We start from the raw sequence: 25,928 nt of genomic DNA, 5'->3' as shown, positions 1-25,928 counted from the left end.
AGGGGGGGGGGAGAGGGAGAGAAAGGTCGATGATAGGTCGTAATGGTCGAAAGCAGAATAAAGACAGAATGGGGAAGGTGCAATGGGGAATCGAGCAAGATTCCGGTCTATTCACGAGCCTCTCGATGCTTTGGGGTGGTAGATGATGATGTTGGTGGGGGAGGGGTGGAAGGGAGAAAGAGGAAGGAGAGAAGGGGAACTCATTGGGGTCTCTTAGCAATTAGCGCCGTTAGGAGAAGTGGGCACGTCCGATCAGGGAATAGCGTAGAGGTAACGTTAGGTTCTCAACTGTCCCGTTGCACCACTCCACTATGGTACTTCCCAACGATCCATCCCCTGTTATGCGGCCCGTGACATCGTCCTAATTGATCCCTATTCCCATAACACGACGTCTCTTCTCTCCTTTAGAAACTCTCGCTAAACCTTACTAATAACATTTCTCCATAATTATATTTAATTTGTATTTATTTTATTCCATTTTATTTATTTTTTCTATTTAATTCGAATATTTCGTTTCAAAATAAATAATTACTGATAAAATCTAGGGGATAATAATAATCTAAACTAAAATCTAGATTTAATGAGCGCATGCTTTAATTAATTGGCAATGCTAATCGTTTGATAATAATTAATTAGGAAAAAAATTTATTAGTTAGTAACAGTAAAAGGCATTTTCAATCAGGCGGAATTTTCAATTGTGTATTGTAATTTTTACAATAATTGGTAAAAGCAATTTTTTCGGACAACAAGATTAAAATATTTATTAGTTAGTAGCAGTAAATGGCATTCTTAATAAGACGGAATTTTCAATTGTGTATTGTAATTTTTACAATAATTAGCATAAGCAATTTTCTCGGACAATAAGATTAAAATATTTACGATTTGAGTCTCAGTAGTAAAGCAGAGATTTATTTAGACAAAGCATTTAATTTGCGTTTAATTTACTTAACTAAATAGTGGAAACAAATTTTAATCAAAAAAGAGGAGTCAAGTAATCAAAAATTATGTATCAGTAGAAAAATCAAAATTTAGTCCTGCACAACATTTAATTTGCATTTAATTAAGGGAAATAATTTTGAATTTTTATTTTAAATTAGTAAATTATATTAATAAATTAGTAGAAATAAAAATAACTATTTATAAGTAAAATTTAATGATTCAAAAGCAAAAACTCACTCACTAAATCAAATTAGAAAACATTTTTAGTTTTTACTAATTCAAATCTAAAAAGTAAAAATGAAATTTAATTCAGGCGAAGAAAATTCCAATAATAACAATTTGACTCTCAGTAGTAAAATCGAGTTTTAGTCAGACAAAGAAGCAGAACTTGTGTAACAGTAGAAAAATCAAAATTTAGTCAGACGCAGCATTTAAATCTTAAATGGCGTTTAAGCTAGTTCAGTAAGTAGTAACAACAAGTTTTAGTCAGACAGACGTATATAAATAACTACAATTTGGGTATCACTAGTAAAATAGAGGTTTAGTCAGACATGTTATTTAATTTACGTTTAATTAAGAAGTCGAATAAGTAGTAGAAACACATTTTAGTCAGACAACGAGATTCAGATATTTACAATTTGAATCTCAGTAGTAAAATCCAGTTCTACCCAGCTGAAAAAGTTCTATAGAATTTCACTAGAATAATTCTATATGAATTTTAGTTTTACTTAAAAGTATAAATTAAATTTTTTTATAACTATAAAACAAAGAAATCGATCACTCTTAGTCGAAGACTCGGAGTGATCGTTTCTTCATGTTTTATCATAACTAGAAATGTCAAATTGATAAAATCATTATTCGATATTATAAGAATATTGTACTTCTTCAAAATTATTTTCATCATTTCAATTCAATAATTATTTTTAAAAATTTTAGGCTAAAATTTTTCTATAAATCAATTAATTTTCAAAAAAAGTTCTTCTACAATTTTCAAAATCCATTTACTTGCAATATTCAATTTTACAAATTTTAATTATTCGTAAATTCTTCAATTAAATATATATTAGAAAATAAAAACTTCAAATAATATAAAAAAAAATTCAATTACACCATTTTAAAAAAATTAAATTCAAAATTCAATTATTTCTAAAAATTCACGCTATAATGCTTTTAATATTCAATTACTATCTAAAATTTTAATTGAAACTCATTTTTAAATCAATTTTTATTAGAAAATTCTACTACAATTCAATTATTTAAATACAAATATAAACAATTTATTGAACAGTTACATGTTTCTTAAAATTCAAATTCTCATAAAGAATTTTATAAATAATTTTTTAAATAATTGAATTCTTTTAATGAATTTGAATAACATTTTTAAAAATAATTACATTTTCCAAAAAATGCGATTAAAATTGTATTAAAAATAATTGAAATTCTGCATTGAGTTTTATAATTTATAATTAAATTATAATTAAATTTCTGCGAAAGATTTTATTACTCATGTAAACAATTGAATTTCTGCAATAATTCGTAACTTCTCAAAAATTAATTTTTTTTAGTGTTAACTAAAATTTTTTCTATAAATTCATTATTTTTATTAATTTTTAAAATATTTTTTTTAGAATTTTCAAATTCATTTGTTTTTAACTAAAATTTTTTTTTTAAACAATTTTTATTATAAAATTTTACTAGAATTAATGTATTAAAATTTAAAATACAAAAAATAATTTATTGTATATTTGAATGTTTTTTAAAATTGAATTCTCATACAGAATTTTATCAGCAAATTTTTAAATAATTGGATTCGTTTGACGAATTTTAATAAAAAATTTTATAATAATTACATTTATCGAAGAATTCGATTAAAATTTTATTAAAAATAGGGGAAATTCTGCTATGAGTTTTACTATTTATGAAAATAATTAAATTCCTAAAAAGAATTTTATTATTTAGAAAAATAATTGAATCCCTGTAAAAATGTTATTATTTAGAAAAATAATTGAATTTCTGTGAAATTTTTATTATTTTATAAAAATAATTTAAATTTTGCCAAGAATTTTAATAAAATTTTTGAAAATAATTGAATTTCGGAGAAAAATTTTATTATTTATAAAGACAATTGAAATTTTGACAAGAGTTTTTAAAAAATTTTGAAATGAATTGAATTACTACTAAGGATTTTATTACTTTTGAAAATAGTTAAATTCAGTAAGTAGTAAGAACAAGTTTTAGTCAGACAGAACTATTTAAGTAACTATAATTTGAGTATCAGTAGTAAAATCTACTTTTAGTCAGACAGATTATTTCATTTGCTTTTAATGTTTGTTCTCAATAAGTAGTAGCATAAAGTTTTAGTCAGCCAAAACGATTTTGAATTATAAACTGAGTACTAGTAGTTAATACTTACTACATTCAACCATTAAGTTTAAAGTCATAATATTTTTAACGTTTATAATCCCTAATAATTAGTTTACAAATCAAAAAAAACTATTTCGACTTTTAAAATAAGAGAGAAAAATTAAAAGAGAAAAAAATTCGACACTCAGAAATTTACCAATTTATATCCATTTAATACAAAATTAAAAAATTATTATTTTTATTTTACAAATTGAAAAATAATTTCAAATTCAGATAATGCATTGAAATTGAATTGGCTCTCTTCTATATTTATATGTTGAAATAAAATTGCTCGAGCATGGTTTTATTCACATATAAACATACACACATATATATAGAAATATATTGATTCGTACTACTTGAATATTTGCAAATGATGATTTTGTCGAACAAACAGCTCGAATGTTAATACATTACTGCGTGTATTTGATATGCTTGAACGGTACTTGGAACATTATGCTATATTGTGTCTGACTACCTATTGATTTGTACCACTTACGTGGTCGTTTGACAATGGTAACTTTTGTCATCAAATTAATTTGCCTCAATTTCATATACCGAGACAATTTTATAGTCAGTAATTCACTTGATGTAATTTGACCAGCACTCAGTGTATCACTTTCTCTCTATATATCTATATACAATGTTTATATTGACCTATACTACTCAAACTATAGTTACTGCGCATATTTTCCCTTCTCTAATGTAATTATATTTCTTCTTGTTATTATTAGCAATGAATATTATTTATAATATTAGTTTTTATGTTTTAATATTAATTATTCTTTTTTTTTTGCTATTTCTTTTATTTATTGGTATTTTATTATCATAATTCTTTTTATTTACTGTGTCTGACTTTAAACAGAATTGTACCACTGAAATCGTACTTTGTCAATATAATTGTTTCCTACGAGCAAATAGTGAAAATTATTAACGTTATTTACATTAAGTAACAATTACACAAATATTAGAGACAAAGCGAGTGGGAATTGAAGCTTGAAATTTGTTGATAATTTCGATTATTGCGCTTCATTGAAAATGGTATTTTAGAAAAATTTTAATAAGATCGAAATTGCTATTTACTGCAAATTTTACTAATGAAAAATTACTTTAATAAAGTAATTTAAACTTTAAAACTTTAAACTTTAAAGTTTAAAAATTGTAAAATTACTAGTAATTTTTAGCTCTAAACTTTCTTTCAATTTTCTTTTTCAATCTCTAAACTTGAAGGTAAAAAGAAGTTGAGACAGCCGGTAATGGAGTTTAGCAATTAGTGTTCCCGGATTATTTCCGATTATTGTTACTAACGCTTTGATAAGCAACTATAAGATAACCAAAGTGATAACTGAATATGTTCAAGTCTTTAGCCTTTAGCTAACTTTGACTTGGGTCAATCTGATCTTTAGGTATTAACTCTCTTGTGTCAGAGAAGTTTCCGTCAGCTTACGTTAAGTTTGAGATAGAAATTATTTGACATATTTGGATCATTTTTTTTTTGTGTTAACTTAGTGAAAGTTTTTGAAAATAATAATGTTTAAGACAGTAAATAATAATGATAATAATTTTACACAAAGGACCGCAGTAAATAGTGAAACAATAGCAGTAAAAAAAAACAATTAAATTACTAAAAAAACAATATAAAAAATAACAACAGTAATAATACCCGTGTGGAAAATGAAAATTGGTCCTAGCCAGGTCCTACCTATTTTGCCCTGTTAATAGCTTGGTCCTAGGTTGGCAGTGTAGGTTGGACCAACAATGGGTGGTGATGCGATTCTAGTCTGGTCCTAACTTGGGAGCCTAGTTAGGACCAGTTTATGGGTCCATTTTAGGACCTAGAAAGGACCATCTCAGACAGTATTTTCTATTTCATTATAATTTTAATTAGTTAATAATATTTGTTAAAAGAAATAACCTAAATTATTAATAATAAGTATTAGTTTTAATTAATTATAATTTTTTTTAATTAAGTGATGACCAAAAGCGAATTCATAAATAATGTTAGTATATGTAGAGATTAATATATATTCCTCTAATATATACATTAAAAATTATAAAAAAAATTAGAAACTTGTTAATTAAATTATTTTACAGTATATATAATCATTAAATTGCTTACTTATACGAAAACAACGCAGAAAAATCGGAATAAACGCAAACCCACGAAGTAAATAAAATCTAACGCACGCGGGAATCGAACCTACGACCTACGGACTACGAGACTAACGCCCTAACCACTATGCTAATGAAACTAGTTGAGATCAAAATTTTTATTGTCAGTGACTTGTGAACTTGCTTTTGATGATTCAATATAGTAATTATTGACACTAATACACGATAATAAATAAAAAAATAGTTTAACAACAACAATAATAATAAAATAATATCCAAATATAAAAATTCAAAAATTAATATTTTTATATTATATCAAGAAAAAAAATATCTGTACATTTTCGTTAAAAACAGGTTTTTCATTGTTCTCAATCATTTTCAACATTAATTTCTTGGTCTAAAAAAATATTCGTCTTTTGGACTTGGAAATTTTTCCTAATTAATTAAGCGGGTGATCCACTTTTTAAAAAAATGTCAAAAAAATTTATGTTAAAAACACGTTTTTCATTATTCTAAATCATTTTAAGCATTAATTTTTTGTTGCAAAAAATTTTTTAGACTTGGACTTAGAAATTTTTACTAATGAAACTAGGAACCCCAGGTAGGTCCTGGGTTGGACCTGGGTGGGTCAGCCCACATTCGAATTGCAATATCTCTTAGTGTTTAGCACCAACTTAAACGAAACTGAAAATCAGCGAACGAAATTAGAAATATATTTTACTAATGATAATTATATTGCAGTCTGTATCTGTTTAAATAAATAAATAAATTTTGCTGTTATATTAACTTTTGTAACAAATTACTTAAAAATTTGCAGTTTTTATCTAACTTCGCGATTATTACACTTGAGTAGTGAAATATGAAGATAATTTATAATTTTAACAATTCAGCATTTGTTTAAACAAAAAATTGTTGTTATTTATTAATTCTTAAGACAATAAAGCGTCTAGACACTTGTAGTCTTTTAAAATTTTGCAATTAACTAATCTGAGTATTTACTTAGGGACCGTCCATAAATTACGTAACACGTTTTTAGTGAAATTTTGAACCCCCCCTCCCCCTATGTAACAAGTTGTAACAAAATCGTTTTACACCCCCCCCCTCCTTATCAATGTTACGTAATTTTTAAAAATATTTTTTTACTAACGTTTTTCGAAACAAATTTGTTTATTACTGCTATTTTTAGTATTTATATCGTACAATAGCAATACAAAATTAAGTTAAATATAAAAAACATTTAGAGGAATAATTTTATTAATCATACTGAACAACCAAAAATATAACATTGATTTTTTAACAATAAAAATTGTACCTATATTATTCCCAAGAATCGGTTCGCGAAATGATTCGATTTTTACTTATATTGAAGTGGCGGCAAGGGACAGCTTTTCAAAAATTTATCCATTATAAAGAGATTAAGTTCCTTATAAATATTACGTAACAATGATGATTGACCCCCCCCCCTCCCATGTAACATATGATAACATTTTCTCGAACCCCCCCTCCCCCCTAAACGTGTTACGTAATTTATGGACAGCCCCTTATTGCAAAATTAGAAAAAACTGCTAGTTTCTAGGTTGATTGTGTAAAAAGTTAGTAAATAAAAATTATTTGTTTAAACAATTGCTGAATTAATAAATTAATAAATTAACTTTATTTTATAGTATTTGTATAATTTTCTGATTTATGTCAAACAATAAATTGTTTAAACAAATATGATTATCAATTAATTTTATAAATATTAATTGAGAATATTTATCAATTTTTACATGTTTTTCATGTATCAATTTTGACACTTCATTTTCCTAAAAATTTTTCTAAGTCATAACTGGATCTCCTAGCTAGTACCAAGTTAGGACCAGCCTAGGATATATAAAAAGGGGTTGCCAAGTTAGGTCCAAGCTAGGGCCAATAATCATTTTAGGCATAGCATGGTGATTTCTACACGGGTAACAATAATAATAAAATAAACAGTATTAATAAACAATAGTAATAATATCAATAACAACATTAAGAACATCAATAACAACATTAAGAATAATTAAATTATTAAAAGTAATTAATGTAAATAAAAAAATGAAATTAAAATGTTTTTTTTGCAGGCTCTGTCTTCGGCGACGTACCCATACTATGCAGCGGCAGCTGCAGCTGCTGCAGCAGCAGCGGGCGTCACAGGGGTCGGTGGCGTTGGTGGTGTTGGTGGTGCTGGTCAACTCGGATATTGGTACCCTCCACAATCTTATCCAACGACAGCAACGCAGATGCAAGCTGGCGGATTCCTTCAAGGAATGCAGGGTTACACATATGGCCAATTTCCGGGTTATCAACAAACCCAGTATTTAGGGTAAGTTCAAAAAAAAATTGAAAATTTCTCATACATAAATATTCATGAAAAATTCGTTTTATTTACTTTTGTTATTTTTGGTAAATATAAAACAGATATTTTATTGAAAAAACTTTTTAGTTTTGATGTTAGTAGCAAAAGATAGTATTTGTCAGACAAAGCGTTATAAATTAGGTATGTTCTTGATAATATAGTGATTTTCAAACAGACACAGTAAAAAGTAAATCTTAATTTAAGAGCTGCCTTAAATTCAACACTGTCTGCTATAATGTTAAAGAATACGAAAAACGTGCGTAAATTCAACATTGACTGTCTTAAAAATGTTGCATCTTAATTTAAGGCAGCTTTCGTGCCTTAAAATAAGATTTTCTTTTTACTGTGGACTTTTTGTTGGTTTTTATATTATCGATATTTTAAAGTGCTTGAAAGCAATATTTTTTAAAGAATGTATTTGTTATTCTACTCAGCTGAAAAAGTTCTTTAGAATTCTACTAAATTTTAATGATTTTTATTAAGAAAGAATATGAATTTCGTGAAATAATTTATTAAACATTATATTATTATATAGTTACTACAGGGCTCGAACTTGGTCCGTAAATCCCGTAAAGGTCCGTAAAATTGTTTCAAATACATAAAAGTCAGTTTTTTTGAGAAAAGGTCCGTAATTTGATTAGGAAAGGACGAAAAGTTTGTAAATTGTACAATATAATTTGGAGAATTTTGGATAAGTTACAAATTATTACAGAAATTCAATTATTTTCAAAAGTAATAAAATTATTCTTTGCAAAAATTCAATTATGTTCAAAAATTTTTAAAAATTCTCGTCAAAATTTCAATTATCTATAGAAATAATAAAATTCTTATTCGAAATTCAATTATTTTCAAAAAATATATTAAAATTCTTCATAAAATTTCAATTACATTCAAAAAAATTATTTCTATTCAATTATTTTTAATATCTATTATACCAATTAATAAAATTTTCCAAAAGAATTTAATTATTTAAAAAAATTAAAATATAATTCTACGCAAACATTTAATTATTTTTATAAAATAATAAAAATTTCACAGAAATTCAATTATTTAAAAATTTTCTATAAATTTCTTTGGAATATAATTCAATTATTTTTAAAAATAATATAGTATTTAACATGAATTTAATTATTTTTCTAAATAATAAAATCTTTTTAGGAATTTAATTATTTTCATAAATAGTTAAACTCATCGCAAAATTTCAATTATTTTCAATAAAATTTTAATCGAATTCCTCGAAAAAATTCTTAAAAATTTTATTAAAATTCGTCAAAAGAATTCAGTCATTTAAAAATTTATAGATAAAATTCTTTATGAAAATTCAATTTTAAGAAATATTCAAATATACAATAAATTATTATTTGTATTTAAATAATTGAATTCTAGTAGAATTTTGTAATAAAAATTGATTTTGAAATGAATTTCAGCTAAAAACAAATGAATTTGAACATTCTTAGAAAACTATTTCAAAACATAATAAAAATAATGGATTTATAGAAAAATTTTAGTTCACACTAAAAAAAATTTAATTTTAGAGAAATTATTATAGAAATTCGTTATAAGAATTTTGAATTTTAAGAAACTTTTAATTGTTTATTAAATTATTTATATTTTTATTTAAATAATTAAATTTTAATAGAATTTTCTAATAAAAATTAATTTAAAAACGAATTTCAGTTAAAATTTTATAGATAATAATTGAATATTAAAAGCAATATAGCGTGAATTTTTAGAAATAATTTAATTTTGAAATTAATTTGTTTTTAAAAATGTAATTGAATTTTTGTATACTATTTGAATTTTTTATTTTCTAATATATATTTAATTGAAGAATTTACAAATAATTCAAATTTGTAAAATTGAATATTATAAATAAATGGATTTTAAAAATTGTAGAAGAACTTTTTTGGAAATTAATTGACTTAAAGAAAAATTTTTGCGAAAAATTGTAAAAATAATAATTGAATTCTAATGATGAAAACAATTTTGAAGAAGTACAAAATTCTTATATAATATAAAATAATGATTTTATCAGTGGGCTATCTTTAATTATTATAAAACATGAAGAAAATATCGTCATGTTTTATAGTTATGAAAAAATTTAATTTATAATTTTAAGGAAAATGTTTTCTTATTTGACTCGGATTGGTTATATTTTTGTCAGTAATTGGTCCGTAATTTTTCATTTTTTCCGTAAAGTCCGTATTTTTAAATACTTTCACTGGTTCGAGCACTGTTACTAAGTTAGATGAATTATATATATTTAAAATGATATATACAATTTTTGCCTAAAATTTGTCGTAGAAATCAAATGTAAAATTTAATTACACCATAATATAAAGTTAAAAAATATTATTTTACGAATTTAAAATCTTTCTAATTAAAAATCACTAAAATTTAGTAGAAACCATTTTAGTGAGACAATAGAACTGAAATAATTATAATTTAAGTGCCAAGAGTAAAATCAAGATTTAGTTGGACAAAATATTCAGTCTGAGACTTATTTTGTTAAATAAGTAGTAGACAACAATTTTAGTCAGACATAACTATTTAAATAATTATCCAGAATCAGTAGTAAAATAAAGGTTTAGTCAGACATGCTATTTAATTTACGTTTAATTATAAAGTCAAATAAGTAGTAGAAACAAATTTTAGTCAGACAACGAGTTTCAGATATTTACAACTTGAATCTCAGTAGTAAAGCCGAATTCTAGTCAGACAAAGCAATTAATTCCCGTTTACTTTATTTGATAAAGTAGTAGCAGAAAATTTAAGTCAGACAACAGAATTTGACGAACCACAATTTGTGTTTCAGTAGAAAAATCAAAGTTTAGTCAGACACAACATTTAATTTGCATTTCAGTTCTCTTAACAAAATAAAGAATGATTTTAATCACTCAAACTGTTTTGTATAATTTAAATTTGAGTATCAGTAGAAAATTCAGAGTTTAGTCAGACTTCTGTCTTTCAAGTTGCGTTTAATTTAGTTAACTAAGTGGTAAAAACTGTAAAAAGCAAATTTTAGTCACACAACAGAGTTGAAATATTTACAATTTGATTATCAAGAGTAAAATCAAAGTTCAGTCAAATAATTTGGTTTTAATTTAGTTAATTAAATAGTAAAAACAAATATTAGTCAGACTATAATTAAAAATGGAAATAAATATAAATTTCCACCTAGAAACGATATATGAAAAAAAAGATATTATAATTTCTCGTTGAAAATTAAGTAATTTCGAGAATAATAGAAATAGCGAGCGGTTATACACATAATCCACATTTAGTAATTAACCCAGCCCGAGCGAGTATGATGAGATGTGCGTGTATATATAGAGCTTTTATTGTCGAGTTTCTGTATATATATAAGAGAATGTGAGTCATAAAATTCCTTTGCAATTTTCTCACCTGTTTTCTGGAAATTCTAAAACAGAATGGGAATGGGAGTTCATGCAGCGGGAACGGCTGCTGGTTGGGGACAGGGTTTACCTGGTGGACCTCAACTTCCGCCTCATCACGCCACGACGGTGACAGCACCACCTGGAGTTCAAGCGGCACCACCACCACCCCCACCTCCAGCGCAAATGATGGCCTATCCCATGCAACAATTCCAGGTAAACATTGTCTCTCTAATTATACGCTTATATTCTCCCGAATGCATGCTTTTACTCTGCTTGTCTTATTGTCACTTGTTATTTGAAACACTCTTACCATATTTCTCTTATGGATACATTTATCAAAAAAAAAAACATTTTTAAAAATAATTTTAATTCATTTTCTTTCATTCGTTTTACATTTATTTTTTCAAATTTGGAAATAAAAATAAAATAATTATTATTTTTCGGTTTTTATTTAATTGAATTTCATTCACTTGATAAGTATAACAAGGAAATTAATAATTAATTTACATATTTAAATTATAAGTATTATATTAATAAAAATATTATTCATCTACTATTGAACTATTTACTAGTATTTTATATATGTTTTTTAATTATTTTTATATTACTATTTGCAATATTATTTGCAATTTTCTATTATTTATTGTTAAAGTATAATTTTTTTAAAACTATAATATTTAATACCAGTGTTTACTATATTAATAGTTATTTTTTCAATATTATTTACTATTGAAATACTAATTAGTACTTTATACTATTGTTTACTATTATTTACTATTTATATTTACTATTAATTACTTTTGTTTACATTACTATTATTTACCATTATTTGTTATTAATTTCTATCTTACACTAGAATGTACTTTTATTTACTACTTTTTACTATTATTTACTATTATTTATTTTGTTTATTACTATTTTCTATCATTTACTATTATTTACTATATTGTCCTCTATTATTTACTATTATATCTATTATTATTTATCGTTATCTACTATTTTTTACTATCAATCAATATTATTTACTATTATCTACTATTATTTATTATTATCCACTATTATTTATTATTATCTACTATTATTTATAACTACTTATTATTATTAACTACTATTCAATATAATTTACTACTATTTACTATTATTTACTATCATTTACTATTATTAAATATTATTTACTATTATTTACCATTATTTACTACTATTTACTATTATTTACTACTATTTACTATTATTTACTATCATTTACTATTATTAAATATTATTTACTATTATTTACCATTATTTACTACTATTTACTATTATTTACTACTATTTACTATTATTTACTATTATTTACTATTATTAAATATTATTTACTATTATTAAATATTATTTACTACTATTTACTATTATAATTTTATTACTGATTATATATTATTGTTTGCTATTTATTATTTATACTTTTACAACCAAAAACATGTTTTTATCAGAATAACAAGATTCATGGCTACTACAAACGGAATGATTATTACTTCCTTACTCTGGTATTGATGAAAAATGTTTTATGCATCTTGTTAACTGATTATAATAAGATTGAGAACATTTTCTTATTCATCTCGTTCAAAATTCAGAATGAGCTAATTTTTTTCATAACTACTATGAGAAATGAAAAATTGCTTACATTTTTATTTATCAATTATTATTCTGAATGAAATATAATATGAAAATATAATTATTATAATTCTGAATTTGCATTTTGTTTATCGACCCAAGGCAGGCATTTTAATATAGTAATTAAATTAAATTTTTAAATTAATTGAATAATTAACTAAATTTAAATTTTAATTTAATTAACTTTTAATTTTTGATGAATTAATTAGTTAAGTAATTAGTAAAGTTTTACTCTAATTACTAATTATCTAACTACTAACAGGAACTAGAATAGGCTAATTATTAAAGTTTCGAACTTAAAAATTAAATAATTAATAATTATATTAAATATAGAAATTTTCCTTTACCATAAAAATTAGTCCTATCTTTGTTTTTTTCATTACCAATTGAAATTCACAAAGTTTCCATTACAATTATTCTGGAATATTCATTTATCCCAAATAAAAGTTGTTGAAAAAAACTTTTCTAGACAAAATTTGCAAATTAAATTCTACTTGTAACATATTTTTGTCTTTTTTCTATCGTTCATCATAAAATATATATAGAATATTCTCATGATTGCATTTAAAAATAATCATTGGTCACGTTTTTAAGGCTTTTTTCTACTCTCTTGCTAAGCATAATAAAATTATGACATAATTGCATGTCTTATTCTTATTGCAGAAAATAGGTTGTTATTTTTCAAAAAAAAAAAATAATAATAATAATAAATAAATAAATAAGAAAAAGCTTCTAGAGGGTTTATAATTTTCTTACTGAATTTTCAGTTGTGAGAAAATAATGAATATAATTTAAATTAAAGCACGATAGTGTAAAATCACAGGAAATGTAATAATAGCAAGAATAAACAAACAGCAAGAATATAAATAAATTTTTATAGTAAAATATAAAAAATATAATAGTAGAAAATTAGAAATACTATAACAAATATATTATCAAATATATTAACAAATATTATAACAAATATATTATCAGATATTATAATAAATATTATAACAAATATATTATCAAATATATTAACAAATATAATTACAGATATAAAATAAAAATATAATATCAGTAGAGTTATATAACGAATATAAAAGTATAATAACAGTATAGAAATGCAACGACACTAAAAATATGAAACAGAAATTATAGTTAAAATATAATGGCATATAGTAAAAATACAAGAATATAACGTACATTCATTTGTATAACGTAATCAAAATAAAAGTTCAGTAAGAAAATAAAATACGCTTTAGACTGCACAATGGTACGTTACTTTTTTTCCATAAATGGTTTTTTCATCTGTAATATTATGCATGTTCAAAATTTAGTAAAGGAAAGCGATTGCACATGTGTTTTCATTTATTCAAATTTTCTTCTGATCAAATATCCGCTCAAAAATTTCTTTCGCATTTATTTTCAAAAATTATCAGAAAACGTGTTATGAATTTAAAAAAGAAAATTTCCCAATGGTTTACAAGAATCGAAAGTTTATTACAAATTCAAATAACTTTTCATTGAATTGAACAATTTAAAAATAATATTTATTATTAAAAAATTATTTAATACTATCAGTAAATTATTCATTTACACGATTAACTATTTATTATTTATTTATTATTTATTATTTATTTACTATTCATATATTATTTAATTTACCATTTCTTTATTATTTTATTATTTATTAATTTATTCGTTATTTAATAAATAAATAAATAGAATTAATTTTTTTACACTAATAAAAAAAATTGTAACCTCACGTTCGTGAAATCTGAATTAAAAAAGTTTTTGAATAAAATCGCGAAATTTAACGCGCAAAAATTTATTATTTATATTATTGGCGAAAAGAAAAATTTCCTTCTTCCAGGAGCGGATATTCGATAATCAGATTGGTTCAATTTTGTATATACGTGTTTCGGTTCACAGGCACAATGATCACTACCAGTACCAGAACACAGCATCGCTTGTCCTTTATATAAATACGTTAACACAAAAGTTTCGACAATGCGGCCAAACTTAATATCAAATTGTCTTCCCTATTCAATTAAATTTTATACTGATGACAATGCAACAAATGAAATTAGCGAGAACTTTCTCGAAAAATGTTGCCTATAAAAAAAAATAATAATAATAATAATTGTCAAAATCCTTCCATCTTTCATAATTTGCAAAAGAAAAAAAAAAGAAAAGAAAAATAAATGAAATATGAATGAAAAATCATGAAAATTTAAGAGAGAAATTAAAAATAAATTAAGGAAAAGTTGAAGAAAAATTAAAGAAAAATTAAAGATAAATAAATGAAAAATTAAAGTAAAATTGTCGAAAAATTAAAGAAATAAAACGAAAATAAATGAAAACTAATAGAAAATAATAGAAAATTAAATGAAAAATAAAGGAAAAATAAATTAAAAATAGAAGAAAAATAAATGAAAAATAAAGGAAAAATAAATTAAAAATAGAAGAAAAATAAATGAAAAATAAATCTAGAAAAATAAAAATAAAACTTTGCAATACTAGAAATGAAAAAAAAGAAAGTAAAGTGAAAAAAAGATTTTCATTGCTTTTTTCAAAATAGAATATTCTAACGTACTCTATTAATTTTTCAAAAGGAAACCAAAAAAAATTTCTAGAGTCCTACATATCGCTAGTGCTTTAAATATTTCAATAACCAGAAAGTAGAGTATTTTAACAAAAATAGAAAAGAAAATGAAAAAAAAAAATAATGATGAAGTAATAGCGTTGTAAAAGCGCTAATGTAGAAAAAAGCTGTGCTTTAATGTATAAATTGCTCATTTGTTAAAACTAAAATAAAACTTGAAAATACTGAAGTTAAAGTAATTAAGAACATGGAGAACTCTGGGTTTTTTTTATTCTTTCAAAAACGAGGGAAATTTTTGGAGAAATTGTTTTCTCTTCTAATAAATTTATTTTGGATCCTTATGAGCTTTTCTTTTTTTTCTCCTTTTTGCATAATTCAAAAATTTTAAAAATAAGAATTCCTTATTTTTTAAATTTTTAATTCCTTATTTTTTAAAGTTTTGCTTCTTTTCAAAAAGGGTTAATTATTGGAAAAATTATTTTTTCTCCTGATAAACTTCTTTTAGAACCTTTTGTGCATTTTTCCTCTTCTCCTTTTAATTTTTTTCTCCTTTTTAATTTTTTAATATTTATTATTTTAACTTTTTATAAAAAGGATAATTTTTGGAGGAATTTTCTTTTCTTTTCATGAATTTTATTTTGGAAGCCTTTGAGTCTTTTTCCTATTTTCCCTTTTGTATTTTTAATTATAAAAATTTTTTTTTATTCACTTAAAAAAAATTTATCAAAAGAAAAAAATCCTTTGAAAAATTATCATTTTTCAAGGGATTTTTTTCTTTTGATTAATTGAAAAATCCTTTGAAAAATTATCATTTTTCAAGGGATTTTTTTCTTTTGATAAATTTTTTTTCTGAACCCTTTGAGACTTTTCTGTTTTCTCCTTTTTGTCTTATTTGTAATCAAATATGGAGTTTCTTTAATCAAGTAATTATATTTAAAAATATTTTCTTTAAATTATTTTAATTAATAATTTAATTCTTTAAATTACAAACTAAATTTTTAAATTACAAACTAAATGTTTAAATTACAAAAAATTTTATAGTTGTTAATTACAAAAATACCAATAATCAATCTTTCAATAAACAAAAGTGGGTCAATTTTTCCAACAATTTCCTGTCAAAGAAATTGTTACACAAATAAAAGGATACATTTGACAATGTATCATTTAATTTACGTGTAACAATTTGTAAAAAAAATTCCAAAAAAAGAATATGACTTTTTATTTACGGAATTTTGTTTCTTCGCTAAATAAAAATCCAGAGTATGTGACATGCCCTTAATTACAAATTGAATATTGAAATGAAAATTCTGAAAATGGAAACGATGAAAAATATTTTTGGTTTTTGATATTAGGTCAGGACGCTTATTTTTTGTGGTAGACGAAAACTAGAAATAGCACATTAGATGTGAGAGTGGGAAGAATGTTTGCAATATGTAAATAAAAAATCATAAACGAATATAGAGAAACAAAAAAAAAGAGAAAAGCGCAACTGAGTGAGAGAGAGCAAAAAAAAAAAAATAAAGAATGTGTGGTTAGTTTATTTTTCACCCCTCTTGAATTTTGGACACCAAGACTTAACGAGCGTTTGTGTGTTCAAATGGTAAAGTGTGTTCTTGGTTGCGGTCCAGCTAGCGGATGAGGACTGGCTGACGCCTAGCCTCCTAGTGTGATGGTAAGCAAGCACAACCCATCGACAGGAATAACTTCAACAACTCCAGCTACGACAACATCAACAACAATCATTAACATCGCCTCAACCAACATCAATCTTATTAGCGCTTCAACCATCACAGCATTATCGAGAAGAAACGTTCCACTTCCCGCTTAAAAAAAAAAAACAAAAAAAAATCGTACATTGTCACGATTAATATAAAAAAAACAATTATTGAAAAAGTTATTAAAATAATTTCCAAAAAAAGAAGCGAATACAATGGTTCGTCTAATGGAAAAATTGTTGTAGTTTTTCTCCGCAATATATTTCAAAATACGGAGTAAAAAACAAAATTTCGAGAATTATAAATATGCGGAAATAATTCTCAAATAAAAAAGAAAAATCTTTAAACGAACCATCGTATTACTTCTTTAAATCGTTTTCTGAATTGTCAAACCACGAAACAAAAAAAAATTGTGGTAAAGCGACTCCGAAGAAGTTCGCCCGATTCTCGAGGTCCTTTGACGAGAAAAAAAAAGAATAATCTCGATAGGTAATAAATTTTTTGAAATCCCTGCCCCCTGACCCAGTTAATCCCCAATTTAAACGGGACACGAGACACACTTGGATCTTCCGCAAAAAAAGTGGCACACACAATATTGCGCGCCCAAAAAAAAAGGATCCGTTATTTTTGTAGTTTTCAATCGCGGCGATTTTTTCAAAAAAAAAGGGCCACTATAAACAAAGCCGGGTTGTCGTACTTATTAACCAAAGCAAACAAAAAACAAAAAACCCAAAAAAAAACTGTATAAACAATAGAGCAAATGTGAGAAAAAAAGCATATTAGACAAAAAAAAAGGATAACAATATTGTAGGTAGTTAGGTATATTAATGTAGTGTGATATAAACATTGAGGACGAGCCGAAATTCGGAGATTTTAGGCAAAATTTATTAGCAAAAAAAAAAATAAATAAATGCCAAAAATAGGGGAAAAAAGGCCCTGCACAAAATCAAGGGCGCTAGTGACACAATCAAAAAAATGAACCTAGAGAAACTTTTTATCGCATCTCCATTAATTCAGATTTTCAAAGATTTTTCTATATGAAAAGAAAACGGGTACTATATCGCAATTCAAGACGCAGATCATTGAAAAGAAAATTATCATTATCGAAAAAATCTCATAAAAAAAAATGATGAAACATTTGTTCGAGTATTTCAAGTTTTTAAATAAAGACTTAGATTTTTTATACACACAATAAATTATACCATGGGTATATAAAATTATAGACAGCGAGTATAAAATCGTGATTTAAGGAAAAACGGCAAAATAAAAGTCAGTGAGACTGATAAGGATTGTTAATTCATTAGAAAGTACCCTTGAACTTTTCTAAATTCTCTAAAATTCAATTTTTGTTGGAAATCAATTTTTCTTAGTGAGAACTTGGAAAAGCCCAATGGTCTTTATTTAATAGACATTTTGCAAATGTGATTTTTTTAATGAAAAAATTGAAAGAATTTTCCCTTTTTTTACAGGAATGAAAATATTTTTTTTTTAGGATAAAAAAGATTTTATTGCGTAAAAAGAGTTGCTAACTAGGTTTTTTTCAAGTAATGTTGGTTTTATTAAGAAATTTATAAATTACAAAACAATGTTATTATAATTTTTCTTGGAAAGTGGAAATTTTCCGGAAACCAAGAAATCTGGAATATTTCTAAAATATATTTACTAGAAATTTTCCAAAAACGACTAGTTTTAATTTTTCGAAAGTCACTTCTGGAATAATTACGGAAATTTTAAGGAAAATTTCCAAAAACTATTTCTGCAAGTGTTTTGAAAGTAACTTCTGGAAATTTTCTAGAATTCTTTCCACGTGAGTTTAGAATATTCGTTTCGAATTTCTTTGTTAAAAATATTTTTTGAAAATATTTTTTTTTAATATTTTCTCTCATGGGAAAATTTGTTGAAAACAAGAAACTTGGAATTATTCCAGAAATTTTGCTGAAAATTTCCATTTTTTCTGGAATTTTTCTGAAAACTTTCTGGAGAATTTTCAAAATCAAGAAATTAAGAATTTTTCCTGAATTGTTCTAGAAACTTTCAGGAAAATTTCAGAAATAATTCTAAATGGGTTCAGAAGATTTTTTTATAATAAATTTTTTTCTCACTTGAAAGGATTTTCACACAATTTTTCAAAAATGTTTTTCGAAACAATTCCAGAATTTGTCTGAGAAAATATAAGAAAAAATTTTTCGAAAACCAAGATATTTAGAATTATTTCAGAAATTTGTAGATAAAAATTCCGTTTTCCGGAATCTTTCTTGAAACTTTATAGAAAATTTCCCGAAATGCGAGACGTTCGGAATTATTCCAGAAATACGGAAAATTTCAAAAAGTGACTTTTTCGGAATTTTTTGAAAATCCTTCCACATAGTTTCACTTAATTCTTTTACAACATTCTTTAGAAAATTCTAGTAGAACATTCTTCTCGTAATATTCTTCAAAATTGTTTTAATTTTATTTTTAGAATTACAAAAAAAAAATGGACGTGTTTTAGAAGTTTGAACACTAGAGAATAATAACAAAAGCAATTCAAGTAGAAAACATATTTTTTTCTTTAATTTTTTTTAAAAAGAGAAATCTTCCACAGATGCCCCGAATTTCGACTCGACCACCCCGCAGAACTGTCAAAATGTTTACCAAAAAAAAAAGTAAAAAAAAAAAATATTCGCTAAATGCACACAGTGTGAAACGATAATCGAAACTGAAAATTATATTGAGGCGAGAGAAGGGGTATTATAAAAGAAAAAAAAAGAAAAAAAAACTCGTAGGTAGTCATATTGCACCCACAGCACGAAAGTTAGATTAGAAGTGAAGTGTTTCTTGCGATCGCGTGTCCTGTCCTCCCGATAGACTTCTGAAAGGCTGATCGTACCGCTGAAAACACAACCTCTTATATATTGGACTCCTGCCGAGGTATATATATATATACATACATATACAGTGAAAAAGAAAAAAGGAAACGTAACTCTTTACAAGAAAAAAAAAATAATACGGTTATAAGAACGCAGATTTTGTATATTTTCTTTTGTTCCATTTTCTTTTTATACTTAGAAATTGCGCTATTTTTTCGTTACTCTATTACCAAAAAAGAAAAAATTATCCCACAAAATTTAAATAACAACTAAATAAATAATAAATAACAATTAAATTAATAATCGAAAAAATAAATCGAAAAATGAATATTTAGAAAGAGAAGAAGAAACAAGAAAAGCAAAAGAATAAAGAAAAGAAAAAAGAAAAATAACTAGAAAAAAAATGAATAAAAAATACATAATTTAATGAACAGAAAAATTGTGACAGTAAAAAATTGTTTGGTACTAGAGTAACAAAAAAATATTCAAGCCTCTTTCGTCAAAACAAAAAGAAAGAAAAAATGAGGAAGAATGTACTCTTTCCTTTTCAACCTCCCTCCCCCCCACTCCATGATCCTATTGTTTTCTCCGCAATTCAAACGTCGCGAACTCTCGTGGGAGATTAAACGCACAAATCTACACCCATAAAATAATATGTATCGTTTCAAGCAAAATCAACTCCACAATCAGAGTGAAAATAAAAAAAATAACTAGGCGCTTCAAACGATATATACAAAAAAAAACCCTCTAAATACTTAAATGAAATTTTTACTTTTTGGAAATTTTTCTAAACTTATATCATCAGAAATCTTGGAACGAGTAGTTTTCAAAAGCGGAGACGAAAATAATAAAATATAACCACGCTCGGAATATGCGTAATATAATTAATTGTGTATAGTGAAAAAAAGAAGAAGTAAACGTCGATTAGTTTTTTGCGAAATAAGTTTTAAATTCTCAATTTTTAAAAAAATATGGAAGGAGAATTGAAAAAAAAAGAATCTTTATTTTGACAACTGATGTACCAAATTAGTTGATTCTGGCTGTGAAGTCTGGTCGTGTACATAAAAAAAACTAGGAGCGAAAGGGAGAATGTGTTTAACAAAAAAAAATAATAACAAAAACGAATGTGAAAAGGGGAATTTTTTCGAAAAAGGGCAAAGAAAATAGGACTAGAAAAAAGGGAGAGGGAAAAAACGAAACAGAAAAGAAAATAAAAAAGAAAAAAAGTTACAAAGAAATAAAGAAAGGGAATAAAAATTACAGAAAAAGGGGGGAAAATAAGAAAAAAGGCAGAAGGATTGAAAAAAATTAGTGAAAAGAAATAGAAAGGGACAAAAATTGAGCAAAAGAAATAGAAAGAGGCAAAAATTTAGGAAAAAAATAGAAAGAGAAAAAAATTAGGAAAACGAACAGAAACAAAAACAAGAAATAGAGAAAGGAATGTAATGAAAAACTGGGGACAAGAAAAAAAAGGGGAAAATTGTAATTTGAGACAAAAAAGGAAAAGATATAGAAAAATGAGTGTAGATAAAAATTAGGGACAAGAAAGAGAAGAGTAAAAAAATGTAAAGTTTTGTGAAAATTGAGAAAAGGAAAAGAGAAAGATTATGGAAAATTAGGGACAAAAAAAGTAGGAAAATCTCAAATTAAAGGACAGAAAATAGAAATGGTTAAAAATTAGTGACAAGAATAAGAAAGATAAAGAAAAATTAGGGACGAGGAAATGAAAAGAAAAATCACTAAAGAATAGAAAAAAGAAAAGTTAGAAATAAAAAAAAGGTTAAAGAAAACTTAGTAAAGGCAGAAGAAATGAAAAACTAGTGAAGGAAAAGGGAAAAGTAGAAATTAGAAAAAGATTAAAAAGAACAGGAGAAATGATGAAATGAAAATTAGTAAAATTTGGTTAATAGAAAAAAAATAAAAACGAATCATGAATGAAACGTGCGAGAAAGGGAACGTCTTTTAACTTTTAATCAAAAGGACACATTAAGTTGTCCTTTTAAGCGTAATCAAAACATAAGTTCCCTGCTAATTTAAAATCAAAAAATACCCGAAAGATCAAAAAAAGTCCTTATTTAAATAAAAAACGTGGATCGGAAAAAATCGTAAAATTTATTCCAAGAAAAAAAAGAGAAAAAAAAACAACCGGTTCATACACAAATGTAGTTCTTAAGAGTCTCTTGTTAACAACTTTTAAAGCTTTATTAATAACAATATTCTGCATGACGATTCGATTAAGGCTGATAAAAAAAGATAAAAAGTTAAAGATAATATTTATAATTATAAGAAATGGAAAAAATAAAAGAAAAATTGTTTCAACTTTGGAAGCAATGCTTCAAAAGAGTATTTTCGAGATAATCTAATTCAAAAGAAAAGCAAAATCGTCCTTTCAAAGTGAAGTAAAATTTGAGGCAAAGTGTAAAATATTTTTCGCAAAATACTCGTATTTTAGTATTTCAAAATAATGATTTATAAAGTTCAAAAATCATGATACTTTAATTTATTATTTCAAAGTTATTCCTTAAAAAAAAATAAAATTAACAATTAAGTAATTTGATAATTTTTTTTAAATTTATTTTTCGTAACAAATAGAAGTTAAAAATTTATAATTTATTGAAAATTAAAAAATATTTCACGTTTTTAATTTTCAATCACGGAAAAATTAATTTAAATCTGTAAAACTAGTTCAATTTCTTTAATTTCCAATGAAGGAAAAATTAAAATAGTTTGATTTTTGAATAAGAAAAAATTAATTTAAATTGAAGAAATAGTTAAATTTTTCAATTCTCAATGCAGAGAAAATTAATTTCAATTGAAGAAAAGAAAAGAAAATTTGCAAAAAACAAAAAGAAAATTAACTAAACAAATGAACGAATTAATAAAAAATTTGCAAAGATAATATTTTATCTACAGGCGAGGATAATTAATCTAAAACCTCGACTAATCGCTGAAAGAATTTTCTGAGGTGCAATTAAAAGTGCAATTAAAATAAAAAAAAAACCAATTATCAATATTTTGAGAAAAGAAAAAAATAAAAACAAGTACCTCATGTTTAATTGTTTAGCGCAAGAAAATCTATTTAAAAAAAAGAATCTAATTCTATTGCCAATTAAAAAAATGAAAATTTATCTAAAGAAAATACCTTACGAATCGTCATTGGAGAAAAAGAAACAAAAAAATAAAAAGAGAGCTGAATATTTTTTATCTGAAAAAGAAGTCCTAGATGCGCCGGCAGTAATTTTTGATATTTTTCCCCCGAGACGCTTATCAAACGGAGGTACAATGTTAGTTCATAAGTAGCTCGGCTCTATGCCGCTAGTGTTCTAAAGACAAAAAAAAATAGTTCATAATTGAAAAAAAATCCACAAAGCGTCAAATCGTGGCCAATCGATAATAATCCAATCCACGTTTTTTGTCGTTACGATTTTGAATATAGCCTTACAAGAGAATAAATAAGAGAAAAAAAGGGACACGACACGAGCGATATAATAGGGACAATGCAAGAGAAGAAGTGTTATAAATATATAAATAAATAGATATATAAATACAACTTATACATATACAAAACAAAAAAAAAACCGTATACATAGTCGAAATGGGAACTGTTAGTGCGAGAACGTCGTATATACATATTATACATATATATAAAAAAAAGAGTGCTGATCGTGTTGTAGCTTCAAAAACAAGAAAAAAAAGAAAAAAAAACTTTGCAATTGCGTGCAAAAGAAAAGGCAAACGCAAAATGAAGAAACATGTACATTATTAGCTAGGAAAAAACAAGATATAACAAAATACTAGATAATTTTTTTGCGAAAACAAAAATCAAGTCACGGGAATCGAGAGTTAAAAAAGAATCTTTCCGAAGAAATCAATTTTTCAAATTTTCCTTTCTACTGATTTTGCTATGCGTAAGATTATTACTAGATTAAACAAACAAACAAAAAAATGCTCAGCATCTCGTTCCTATATAAATACTTACAGAAACAGCAAAATCGCTTTAAGAAAATAATTTCTCAAAAATGTATGTAAAAAAAAAATAATCCATTTTCAAAAAAAAAGGAAATACCTTCTCATTTTTTTATATGAGAACGTAGAAAAAACTCTCGAATTCCGGGTACTTGAACAAAAAAAAAAGTGATAAATGGTCCAGTAATCTGGAACCTTAATCACAATGTATAAAGTTTTTGGGACAGACGCCTTAGGAATTAAGGCATTATTATATAAGTCATAGGTATATATATATATATTATATATAATGCACTTAGAGAGAAAGCGAGAAAGAGTATGCGAAAGAACGAAGCGTGAAAAAAATTTAGTTAGATTCGTAATTTTAAGGAAGTAATTAAAAAAAAACAAACAAACAACAAAGAGAGCATCGAAATTTTTTCGAGAATGATAGATAAGAATGGGATATAGATTGTAAGGTGAGAAAAAAAAGTAGATAAATAATTGACGTAGCTTGTAGAAAAGTATAAAGAAAAAGGAAAAAAAGAAGAAGGTGAGGGAAAAAGGGGAACTTTGAGAGAAATGAGAGAAAAATGGTGGAAATTAAAAAGAAACACACAAAAAACGACAAGGGAATAAAATTAATATATACGTATATATATAATATAATGTATTATAAATTATCATATAATACAAATATCCAATATATAAAATTATTAATATTCTTAATAATATTATTAATATTATTATTGCATAATATATTATAATTATTAAATAGTAAAATATATAATTATAATACAACTCAAGTTCACTATTGGGCAAATAGTTTGAAGTTCCAATAAAAAATTAATTATATTATGCAATAATAATTAGGATGATAATAATAATTATTACAATTATTATTATTATTAATTAATAATTACTTAATACTTAAATTTCTTTTTTGCTATTAAATAATTAAATTAAAATGAATTAAATAATTATTTTTTAACAATAATGTAATTTATTATTATTACTGTGTAATTATTAAATTACACAGTATTATTATTAATTATTATTCTATTTTTCAATATTACTATATTATATTATTTATTTATTTTATTATATTATTATGATATTATTAACATTTATTATTATATTATATAATATATACACATATATAATAAATATATTGCCCTGTTGAAAGATAAGCCTACAGTGGTAAGAGCCAATTATCGTCAGACATTGTACGCACACCACACGAGAAATGTAAAACACACATGTCATTCACATACACATGTTTCATTCCCCGTATATATATAAAAAAAAATATATATGTACACAAAAACCGATACGCCAAGTACACAGTACAAGCGTCTAAAGTAATAGCGTCGGGAAAACTAAAGAAAATGCTCTAGACATAGTCTACTCTAATCTAGCAAGTTTTAGTATAGGGATAAACGTGTAATGAAGAAAAAAAAATGCACAGAGTAGTTTTGAAGGTGAAAACGCGACAGAATTTTGCAATTTAATTTTAATATACCCACTATAGTGATAATTTTTATTTTTTCGCCATTCCTTATTTCATTTCATGGAAAAAATTTTGCCGATCTCTTTTCGTTCTGGAAAATTTTTATGGAATTTTTAATTTTATTTATAATTATTTTGTTTTTTGACAGAAATATTTTATTGATAATTGTGCAAATAATTCAAATTTTTACTGGATCTTTTATTTTTAAATTGTAATTTCAATTATAATTTCCATCGAAACTTAAAAATAAATTTTCATTTTTAACCATTAAAACAATTCATAAAAATTTGAAAATTTTCCAAAAAGGGAAAAATATTATCTCCCAACAAATAAGAATAAAAAAAAATTTCTCTCATCAAAAAGTGTTCATTTCCATCGAGAAATATTTTTAAAACCAATTTGCAAATGTTTGCAATAGCAAATTTTTCCCAATAACAAAAAAA

General features: G+C 24.6%; 1 protein-coding gene across 8 annotated transcripts in view; it reads left to right on the top strand.

Moving 5' to 3' along the window:
• The window catches only part of LOC122501065 (nucleolysin TIAR-like), a 503,799-nt gene that overhangs the window by 468,835 nt on the left and 9,036 nt on the right, over positions 1-25,928 (top strand). For 5 of the 8 annotated variants that reach the window (XM_043610312.1, XM_043610310.1, XM_043610308.1 and 2 more), the window contains 2 exons: positions 7,557-7,798; positions 11,262-11,442. In XM_043610312.1, the coding sequence (XP_043466247.1) occupies positions 7,557-7,798; positions 11,262-11,442 (423 nt within the window). Of the gene's footprint in view, positions 1-7,556; positions 7,799-11,261; positions 11,443-14,793; positions 14,910-17,072; positions 18,713-25,928 lie in introns of those variants that run through there. The other 3 variants (XM_043610313.1, XM_043610311.1, XM_043610314.1) reach the window with 3 other exon arrangements.

This window comes from Leptopilina heterotoma, unplaced genomic scaffold, assembly GCF_015476425.1.
Source record: "Leptopilina heterotoma isolate Lh14 unplaced genomic scaffold, ASM1547642v1 Lhet_199, whole genome shotgun sequence".
NCBI lineage: Eukaryota > Metazoa > Arthropoda > Insecta > Hymenoptera > Figitidae > Leptopilina > Leptopilina heterotoma.
This window is presented reverse-complemented; position numbering and strand designations above follow the sequence as displayed.